The sequence below is a fragment of the Pygocentrus nattereri genome, chromosome 10 (assembly GCF_015220715.1).
Source record: "Pygocentrus nattereri isolate fPygNat1 chromosome 10, fPygNat1.pri, whole genome shotgun sequence".
NCBI classification, from domain to species: domain Eukaryota; kingdom Metazoa; phylum Chordata; class Actinopteri; order Characiformes; family Serrasalmidae; genus Pygocentrus; species Pygocentrus nattereri.
The window spans coordinates 16,434,034-16,445,218 of record NC_051220.1 but is presented as its reverse complement, the minus strand read 5'-3'; the positions used below and the strand labels follow the sequence as shown (position 1 = coordinate 16,445,218).

Here is an 11,185-nt window from a genome sequence, read left to right as displayed (position 1 = left end):
CTGTTTGTTTCAGTACCTCTCAATGGGAAACAAAACAACTGAGACTGACATTTTGGCACCAGACATTTTGGTTTTGAACTGACTTTTGAACCGACTGCTGATCTGAGCCAAATATTACACGTTTGAGCATGTTGACATGTCATGACAAGCAAATAATTAGGCCAAGTAAGAAAAGCCCTGATATGAAATGGAATACTGTGATGATAAAAATGTTTTAATTCATCTACTATAGTGCAACTGTATTTTTAAGTAGATTTTGATGGAATAACACTTTGGATTCACATCAGTCTAATTGTGCTAAAACAGGGAAAATGGTGCAGTGCTCTATTGAGGTTCACCTGGAATGTAGTTTGAGGCCTTTTGACTTTCAGCATGTTATGGGTGTAATGCAATGCTGTTTTATGTCTAACTGACATTACTAGTGATTTTTCAGTCAATTTGAAAAAAATCGCTCACCAAATAGTTGCAGCCTTATCAGTGAGTGGCTTTCTAAACTTTCTAGACCGCATCCATTGATGTTATCATTCTTAGAGTAATGGCTTAAAATTCTGGAAAGTTTCCTTTAAATAAGTGCCTCACCCAGCAATCCTAACAGCCTTAACTATGGAAGAAAGCTACTAGCTTTCATTTGCAGTGTTAGGGTTGTGGATCTCACATATTGGAGCAGTCAAAAAAATAACCAAATCTTGTAATTCTATAAAACTGTTTGAAACGTCACGTAAGATTTACATAGTGTGAAGATTTTATGACAAGTGAAACAAAGTGAACTTTTTAATTTAGGTTTTTAAGTTACATGAACAGATGTTAAGATCTCTTCCTTCTTCTCCTCCTTTACTGATTTTGAGATACACGGTTTATTTACAACAGTGGCAATGTTCTTTGTCTGTTAATAATGTAATACTTTATTAAGGTCACACCCATGTGGCACAGGAGTGTGGGTGTCTGAGGCTTCAAGTGTTTGAGTGTAATCCAAGTGATAATTTTTTTTTTTTTTTTTTACAGGTCATGTCAGCGGGGCGCAGTGTGGACGGGCGGGAGCAGCAGGTGGTGCTGCAGCAGTGCTTCCACCCTCCGCACGGAGGCTTCAGAGACCACTTTGTCATGCGGCCAGAGTCCAAGTACTGCTGTGAGTTCTGCCATGAGGTGCTGTGCAAACCGCGCCAGACTGAATGTGGCCACCGTTTCTGCGAAAGTTGCATCGGTGACCTGCTCTGGTACGTTTTGATGACCATAACAACATAATTACAGTCATGTTTTGTATCATTGTGATGGAGGACCCCTGAGCATGTCACTGTTTGGGTGATCTCATTAATTTTTGGGACTAACTGAAAGGGATTGTTGAATATTTCACCAAAAATACCCAGGGAAAAATATGCTTCTGTCTCTTGCGCCTGCTAGGTATAGCCCTTTCATAGTATGGAGGTGGGGGAATTAGAATTGTATTTTTCAAGCAAAAAACAAGTTATAGCAAGTGACCGGAATAGGCACATTTGTAAGCTCTAAGACACTGATATTTATAGTACCTATCATATTAAAGCCCTGAGGAGCACAATATTTAGACCAAGCAATGGACGACAGTAGTGATGTATAATGAGACGTCTTTTTTCTAGCCTGTCTTGAGAGAGCCACAGAAAGCATTATTTGCCCACGTTGCCATCACCATATTGTTCGCTGTAATCTGGGGCTTCTGTAGTTTGAAATTTTGTTTAGTTTTTTTTTTCGCCCAGAAAATGCTTAAGCATGTATAATGGCACTTTAGAAAGGCTTTATAGACAGAAGACAATGGACTTTGTTTCTTAAGGATCTGTTTTAGTTTCTGTTCTCTGATCTACCCCTTGTAGGAGTAGATCAGTAGAAGTTGACTACTCTGGAGTGCCTATTTTGATAGGAAGAACATAGCATGTCATGGATTGACTATAGTTTGCCTTAAAACTGTAATAGGACAGCCACTATAACATGTCCCAACAATTCATTCACCAAGGAAGCAGCTCAGTGCTAATACCAGATTCCGTAATCAGTAAATCAGGTATAAGTCAGTTTTAAATAACACATTGTGTTGACATGTAAAGTGACTATAGAACTCATTTGGACATGTGTACCTTACTTAATGTCAAATCAAGTAGCATATACTTTTAACCATTCAAGGACTGTAGTTTTCTTTATGGGGAAGTATTCTTAGTTGTCTTCAAGTTTCAGATCATTATCATTTTGCAGGCTTCTTACAGAGTTCATAATCTCATCAATTAACACAAACTCAACAACAGTGTAAGAACAACAGCCCCAGACTTTGACATTTCCTTCTCTATGCTGTACAGAACCTTTAGTGCAGAATTCCTCTTCAGGCTTTCTCCAGAGTCTACCATAGTCTGATACTGTTTTTCTCTAAAAACAAATCTCACTTTGTTCAACATTATATGAGGAAATCTAAAGAACATAATTGGAGTTTACCAATAGTTATATGGTTTAAGTGTCCAAATAATTTTTTGGGCCACTGTATGCACATGTGAACATTCATATGTTGCAGCACATGAATGAAGGGTGAATAATGTATTCCTGTACTACCCATGTTCCGTGTCTCGGAACACGCCTCAGAGCCTTTTCTTGTGAGTTCTGTTTTATTACCATACTAGGTAAGGGAAAGTTATGATATTTTGTTCTTCTTTCACTACGACACAGTGAACCTAATCCAGTGTGTCCAGCTGACAGGGAACCACTACTTGAAGACAAGGTAAGCCCCACCCCCTTTTACAGCCGCTAATAAAGCCATCTGACTAAAAGCTATATGCACAGCATAGCAGGTTGCGGGTGATAATACTGTTTCTGCTGTTTGGTTGTTCTTTGTCAGATATTCCGGGATGTCTGCTGCCATAGAGAGATTATGACTTTGAAGGTCTACTGCAGGAGTGCTAAGAATGGCTGTAAAGAACAAATGAGTCTACAGCAGCTTATGGTAAGTTACTTTATAGTTTAAAATTTTATATAGTGATTCTATATATTGCATTACATATTACATGTAATACACTTTATTACACTGTATACATTTCTATACATTTACATTTAATGTGGGGTGTGTGTGTGTGTGTGTATATATATATATATATATATATATATATATATATATATATATATATATATATATATATATATTAGTGTAATGTTTTGTGAGTGCTTGTATGGCTATGTAAATAGATATATAAAGTAGATTTCATTAAATAATTAAGTTTACCATTGAATTAAATGTTATTAATTTGGCAGTAGTATTCATTTATAGTAGGTAGTGGACTAATAGTTTTCCAGCATTGGTCATTCGGATCTCTCTCGCTCTCTCTCGCTCTCTGTATCTCTGTATCTCTCTCTCTCTCTCTCTCTCTCTCTCTCTCTCGCTCTCTCGCTCTCTCGCTCTCTCGCTCTCTCTCTCTCTCTCGCTCTCTCGCTCTCTCTCGCTCTCTGTATCTCTCTCTCTCTCTCTCGCTCTCTGTATCTCTCTGCATCTCTGTATCTGTCTGTCTGTCTCCGTTATTGGACTGGCAGGAACACTTGAACGTGTGCGAGTACTTTGAAGTGCCCTGCCCCTTGGGGAAGTGTAAAGAGAAGATCATGAGGAAGGACATGGCTGAGCACTTGAGCCGCAAATGCAAACACCGGGAGACCACCTGTGAATACTGCAAACACAAAATGGCTCTCACGGAGCTACAGGTACCTTCCATCAGCCACGTGAACTCTGTCTCAAGTGACCATGCAAGAAATGGAAAGTACTTTCATAGCTTCACTTTTTTGATGTGGATGCGTTTTTTTTTTTTTTTGTTTGTTTTTTTTTTTTTTTTAATGAGGGAAGAGTTGAATGTCTCTTAATCTTCAGTAGTGATTAATGAACTACTTGCTTCCTCTATGTTAAGTATTTCCCTTCCTTGGTGCCAAAAAGGTCCCATGACCTTTTAGTTTCACATTTGTGCTGGGAACTTTAGGGGAATCTCCTGCAACAGAGTACCATTTTGAGAATGCATGTGATTATGGAAATAGTTTCTGTACCTGACAGTTTTTGTGGGAATTTCTAGGCCTTTTATATGCACTCTCTGTGCTTCATCTCATTGTCCTAAAGATTACATTGACTGTACTGGTATATGTTTGTTTTGTTTTGTTTTGATTTGTTTTTCCTTTTCAGTTACACTTTCCCTTTACAGTTGGTTGTCTCTCTGTTGACAGAAACACAAGGAAACAGTGTGCCCTGCATATCCAGTAGCCTGCCCTAATCACTGTTCGTTTTCATCGATGTTAAGGAGTGAGGTAAGTGTGGAATACATTACACTTTGTAATGTCTTTTCTTGATGTCTATTTATGTGCATTTACTAAATTTACAGGATGCTGGAGGTTTTTCTGTACTCTGACAACTGCCATTTTTTAAAGTCAACTTGACATCAAAATATGTAATGCTAGTTCATGTTCCTGGTCATATTAAACATAATTAATGATACTTTACCACTTTAATGATGGTTTTTGTTTTCCACTAAACTTTGATTTGAAGTGTAGGAACATTTGCCTGTCTCAAAAAAAAAACATCTCTGAGTTTTGATGTCACCATGCACCAGCAGGTGGGGGAAAAATAACATTTATTTATATTAAGGGAATCTTGTTTTACTTCCCACCACTTTAACTTATCATCAAGCGAAATGATAAATTAGATTTGAAACCCTCCCTTATACGCTATGTCATTTGGAAATACAGCATGTTATGAAAAAAAATTATGATTTCTGAATCATGTTGACTTTAAAAAATGTGATGCTACAGTTGTGTGTACATAAGTTTGCAGGTAGACACGTAATGTATTTTGCTTCCTGTGTAGCTGTCCAGTCACCAGCATGACTGTCCAAAGGCTCAAGTCACATGCTCCTTTTTTCGTTTTGGTTGCTCCTACAAGGTAAATTTAATGATTTATGTTGCACTGTATATTGTTCTGAAGTGTTCTGAATGTTGTATACCAGTGGTCTTGATTTTAAGTATTTAAAATATTGATAATGACTAGTATTGAATATTGTTAAAGCTTTTAGATTTGAATAGGTTGTATGCCATAATGTTAGTCATATGCAGGATGAACTATCCATAATAACTCACAGAATAGAACAGCGCAAGAACAAAATGTAAGCAATAAGCCAAAGAGACAATGAGCTTTCGTTGTATGATGATGTTTTACTAAATGTAAAAAAACCATGAATACACTCCAAGTTACATACCTGCATAAATGTGTGATGTGATTAAATTAACTTTTTTTTTGTTGTTAAGGGTTTAAACCAGGACATGAGGGAGCACGAGTCAAGCTTTGCCTCAGAACACCTACGAATGATGGTGGCCAGAAACAACACATTAGAAGCCAAAGTACGGTTGCCATGTCAGACTGCAGCTCACCCTCTTTATGTCCATGTTTATACCCATATTAAGTCAAGGACTAGAATTGTTATATAACATAACAGCATCTTGATAAGTCCTGAGAAAACAAAATTCTGCCTCTCTAAACGAACACATTAAAGCCAAGCTGACCATGATTACCTGTTTTTGTGTCATGACTCGTCTTGCCGTTTCTGTGATGTATGGCAATAACAACAACTAACAAATGATACTAAAAGCTGGAGGTGGTAGTGTTTCACCTGATCTTATCGTACATCTGAATTCTTTCATGATTTTCACAGATAGCTGACAGAGTGGAGCTGAACTCAAATGTGTGTCTCTGTGTGTAGGTGGAAGATGTCAAGAGTGAGCTGTTGGAACGCTACAAGGTCCTCCCAAGTCTGAGCAGTCGTCTTACAGAAGTGGATGTGCAGTATGAAGAGATGAGAGAGAAATATCGGGTGCTGGATCAGAAGCTAGCCTCCATGCAGGTAAGCTGTATTTCTTACATCCCTGTAACAGACAGATACATCTCTACTTGTGTCGATTAGATCTTAAATATGACCTTCCCCCATAGAGATATAAAGCTACAGACCATGTACTCACCAGAATTAGAACTAAAAGGCTGTAAAGGTTTTGGGGAAAGCGGTTAGCCTGTTAGAAGAGTTTTGCCACTTAGTTACTGCAGAGGGTGCTAGTGCATGAACATACTGTAATCACATAACCAATTCAGTCATTCATCATGAGTTAAAACTTAATGATCAGGAACCATAAATTATTGTAAATTACTTTGAAATTAATAGGGACGTATTAGCCATAAATAGATGTGTAAATCTCTGACCTTAAAATAGGTTGATCTGAACAGTGTGAGCATTTAAAAAAAATAGTGTGAGCATTTAAAAAAAAAAGTTCTCTAATGTTAAAAATGAAACCATCACAGAAAAGTTCTGCTTTACTGGCAGTCACGTTGATTCTTTTTTTCTTTTAATCTAGCATTAAAAGCGGTTCAAAACAGAGAGAAAAGCATGCCTGCTGCGTGCGCATTACAGCAATATGAAATCATAGTGGCCACTGAGTAGTCTAAACACACACAAAAAAGATAGTATATCATTTCAAAGTGTGCCACCATGCGCATATCAAAGATTTTCTTGCATATTAAATTATCTGGTAGCAGTCATGGAGATCAGTAACAGCAAAGAGTAAGCTACAAATTAAGGCAAGACAGTAATGATAACAGTCCAGAATGTCATGCGCATATTAAAAGCAAAGTAATTTTACTGTAGTATTGTCAGCCTAGCAAATTTTACATCGACCGCAAACAAAGATTGGATTGCACTTAATATCAACTGATGCTTTGCATTAAAGGACTGTACTCATGAGTGTCTTGTATATGTGAAGGACTAGAAGACAGCAAACTGATAAAATTAAACACACTGAGAAGACTATGCAAGGACCTTGCAATCTCAAAGCATATATCCAAGCTTTAGAACCAAAACCAATAACATGGACATTAATATGTTCCATATAGTGTGATGATATTTTTTCTGCTTTGTTGAAGTCTTTAAAAGTTATTAATAGTTTAAATTTGATTTTAAAAATTGTGTGCAGCAATCCTGTTCAGTATCATGAAGCTTTTGGTACATGAGATGAGATGTGGTGGGTGTGTCTGTATTCGTGTAGAAGCTGATGAGTGCTCACTCGGAGAAACTGCTGGAGGTTGAGATGGAGCTGAGGGATTTGCGGCCACTGCGGGCTATGCGGGATGAAGTGGAAGCTTTGAGGGGTGCTGTGGAGAGCATGCGCTCTGTGGTAGCTTCACTCGATTCCACCCGTACCGGTACTGGTACACACACCCTAGGTGAGTGCAGATTTGGAATGTGCATGGCTGCTCAAATACTCTGTTAACTGTTCGAGGTGTCAAGATTCAAATGCTAAAATTACTATTTGGGGATTTGTTATCACAAGAAGACAAAGTACTTTCCGCAAAAAGAGTATGGGAACCTGAGGTAGAGAGGGCAAGACTGTATAGTTAACTGGGCTGATTGCTCCAGCTGATGTTCGTCATGTCCAGAAAGAAATCGCACTTCTCTGAAAAGTAACGTGCTGGCACATCATCCACTTAAGAGAAAATGCCTCATGTTGAAGATAGTGAGTCCTTACCAACTTTCAACGTGGCACTTGTTTTTTCTGTTAGCTCATTAGCTTATCTGAAGAGGCAGCCTTGGTTACCTGTCCAAAACGAATCCCTGTTAATGTCCCCTGTTCCTCCTATATTTTTGTGTAAAACAAAGCTAGGCAAGGCAAGGCTAGTACTAGTACATTAATCAAATGTTAAATTAGTTAAATTAAATCAAGTTTGAACGTAATTGAAAACTGCTCAGATTAAGGGTCTGTGACCTTTAAAGCATTTGCCATTAGACTATGAATGCATGACTGTAAACAAAAGGAATATTTTGGGAAATATCTCACACTAGATGTCCATAGACATGTAATCTGTTTGGCGATTTGAATTTGCCTATAGCATATCTCCAACCCTGGTTGTGGAGAACAACCACAGAATTTAGGTACAGCTCTAATCTAACATCTTCAGGATGTTCTGTAGCTTGCAATTATAATTACAATCTGTCAGGGGGCCCATTTAATAGTTAACTAGTGTTTTTTGGGGTTTTTTTTTTGGGCCTTCATAGTTCTCATGGTCCATATATGGAAATTAAGATGTTATGAATACATTTTTCTAATATCACAAAAAAAATGCATTTGCAAATATCTGCCTAGTCAAACTACAGCAGTTTAGCCTCATCTATGTGCAGTTTTGAGGTGTCTCTCAGTTACAAAACAACCTGTTTGATTCTAAGCAGTAAATAGAGGTTTGTAAAATCATGTGAACATGAATTATGTTTATGTTTGGTACATAAACCTAGACGAACATCGTTAGTGGATTTCAGGGTAGTACATAAATACAAATAAATTCTAGGCTATAGGCCCTTTAAATTAAGTTTGTAACTAAACAGTGGTAACTGGAACAGTATGTGCCGTAGATAAATGTCTTTATAAATCACTTTGCGTTTATGACTGTCTTGTGTTACTTGATTCCTTCTCCAGCCTCCTTAGAAACCCAGCTGTCACGGCACGACGAGATGCTCAGCGTACACGACATCCGGCTGGCAGACATGGACCTGAAGTTGCAAGTGCTGGAGACGGCCAGCTTCAACGGGACGCTTATCTGGAAGATAAGGGACTACAAGAGGCGGAAAGCAGAGGCAGTGGCCTCCAAGACACTCTCCCTCTACAGCCAGCCGTTCTACACGGGCTACTTCGGCTACAAGATGTGCGCCCGTGTCTACCTGAACGGTGATGGCATGGGCAAGGGCACACACCTGTCACTCTTTTTTGTGGTGATGCGCGGTGAGTATGATGCACTGCTGCCATGGCCTTTTAAGCAGAAGGTGACGCTTATGCTGATGGACCAGGGTCCGACGCGAAAGCATCTGGGTGATGCATTCAAGCCTGACCCTAACAGCAGTAGCTTTCGCCGGCCCACTGGAGAGATGAACATTGCCTCGGGCTGCCCGCTCTTCGTGGCCCAGACTGTGCTGGAAAATGGCACCTATATCAAGGACGACACCATCTTCATCAAGGTCACAGTGGATACCTCGGATTTGCCTGACCCATGACTATCACCTTAGCCCTATGGTTCTTGTCCCAAGGGCCTGGTGCCCGATGAGGACATTGTTAGGCCACAGGGGAGGGAAAAAAGAGCTGGATCTGGTGAGAAGAATAAGGAGAAACACATGAGTATCCTAAGAGACCTCAGTCTCAGGTTTCTGCTCCTGAGGATGGCGTGTTCTTTTTTTTTAAGGTCACGATTTGTTTAGGGATGGTGGCTGGTGGCCTCTGATTGCGTTTGTCACATTAACCAGGGTAGTGCAGGTCTCAGATGGCTACAGTTCAAGAATGGAGCATAAAGAGCAAAAGCTTTTGCAACTCTAATTAAGCTTAATTTAGTATCTGTACTGGTGTTGGCTGAGAGAAATGGTATGAGACAGTAGGTAACTGACAACATGATGAGCCTGACCAACTGTTAACAAATAGGCATAAAAAAGAAAAAAGGGAGATATCCATGTATCTGTTTGACATCAACAGATGGCTTAATCAATTTTTTAACATGGAGATGTAATAAAACATCCATATTGACAGATAAGCCTTCATATTTGGCGAAAATAAGAACATGAGATGCATTGGGTTCTATTGTATCCATTGAAAATTGATGGTTTTGTAAAACACCTTTAAGTGTCGTGTTCAGAGGAGTTCGTATAGAGCTGACTTTTGTGACTAGGATGTGTTCTGTGTGTGTATGTGGCCAGTGGTAGAACGTATCTTTTTGGTGCACTGGTTTTAATGCACCAGGGCCACAAAGCATGAAGATATAAGTTGGGTGCACTAAATCCTGTGCTAATGCTCCTTCATTATGGAGCAATCTTTTTTTTTTTATGCATGTAAACCTACAATACTTACATGACTTATCCTTGTCAACTGTGTTTACTATTTTGACACATTATTTTTTGTAATGTTAAACATTGATAGATGCTGTGCATCAGAATATAGTTTTTTTTTTTAACACCATTTGAAATACTAGCCTATATAAGTCTGCAACAATGCAGGCTAAGACATTTATAGTTATTCAGATCACTTTTAACGGGGCGAATGATATTTGCACAAATATTGTTTTTGAATGTGTAGTACAAATGTATAAGTATATGGAATATAAAATGATGGAAAAAAACATGCGTGTCTTGTAATCTTTTATTGGTGATTCATGAATCAAGGTTAAGTTTGTGCTGGCCTCATGTTAATCTAAAATGAAACCTATTTTTGCAAAATTACAATACGACAGACACCTTCTTAAATTGCTCAAGGTAAAAGTGAGATGTGATGTATGTTATATGGCCATCAATATACATATTTAATTTGATGCTGCTTTAAAACATAAAAGTTATAGCTGGTATTTTAGTGTAGCCTCCAGGACTTTACCAGTCTAGCTCCTTACTGGCCACACGGTGGTGTAGATGGGCAGTTTAATAAAAAAAAAAAAAAAAGCCTAAAGCCACCACACAGTGCACAGATCAGAAACGTATGAGTTTGTATCTTAAGTCGTTTCTTACTCTGCGTGTAGTACATGGGATGAAATATAGTGCACCATAAGAGATGAAATAACGGAGTGTACAATGAAATTGTATGTTCAGTAGGGCGTTGGATCTAATCGTAGACTGAAAGGATATAACATGCACTATTTTGTAGTAGAGGTCATTATTTAAAAACCTACATAGTGTACTATGTAGTGAGCATAAAGCTATTAGAGATGCAGCCTGGAAGATACCCGCATGAATAAATATTAATTGGACAGTTTAAACTTATGCTGTCTTGTCTAATACTTTTACACGCCCTAACCTGCTGAAATATAATATAAAGTATATATTTGCTAATAACTATTCATGTGAAATAACTACACTATGTGAAATTTTAACCCACATTAAATCATTACATTTTATTTCTTTCGTCTGCAGTGTGGGCCAGCATGTATCCTGAGCTGCTCACATGGAAAACCTGTGGATAAGATGCAGCAAAGCAAGTCAAGAGTTTATGAAACATTACCCTTGTTTAAAACGACTGAAGACGATCCCCAAATATCTAAAAAGATTTTTAAAAACAAAAATGAAACTTTTATTACATTTGATAAAGACGTTTTGTTGAAGGGGAATTCCACCGATTGTTTAAAAAATACCTGCGTAATTCAGCAAGATCAAAC

General features: G+C 38.2%; 1 protein-coding gene across 1 annotated transcript in view; it reads left to right on the top strand.

Annotated features, from left to right (window-relative positions):
• Nucleotides 1–10,156, top strand: part of traf3 (TNF receptor-associated factor 3) — a 16,510-nt gene extending 6,354 nt beyond the window's left edge. The window contains exons 2-11 of the mRNA XM_017703310.2: nt 1,003–1,214; nt 2,677–2,728; nt 2,846–2,950; nt 3,532–3,696; nt 4,204–4,284; nt 4,841–4,915; nt 5,278–5,370; nt 5,730–5,870; nt 7,060–7,237; nt 8,482–10,156. Of these exons, the coding sequence (XP_017558799.1) occupies nt 1,006–1,214; nt 2,677–2,728; nt 2,846–2,950; nt 3,532–3,696; nt 4,204–4,284; nt 4,841–4,915; nt 5,278–5,370; nt 5,730–5,870; nt 7,060–7,237; nt 8,482–9,053 (1,671 nt within the window). The 5' untranslated portion in view covers nt 1,003–1,005 and the 3' untranslated portion in view covers nt 9,054–10,156. The remainder of the gene's footprint in view (nt 1–1,002; nt 1,215–2,676; nt 2,729–2,845; nt 2,951–3,531; nt 3,697–4,203; nt 4,285–4,840; nt 4,916–5,277; nt 5,371–5,729; nt 5,871–7,059; nt 7,238–8,481) is intronic.
• Nucleotides 10,157–11,185: the final 1,029 nt, after the last annotated feature.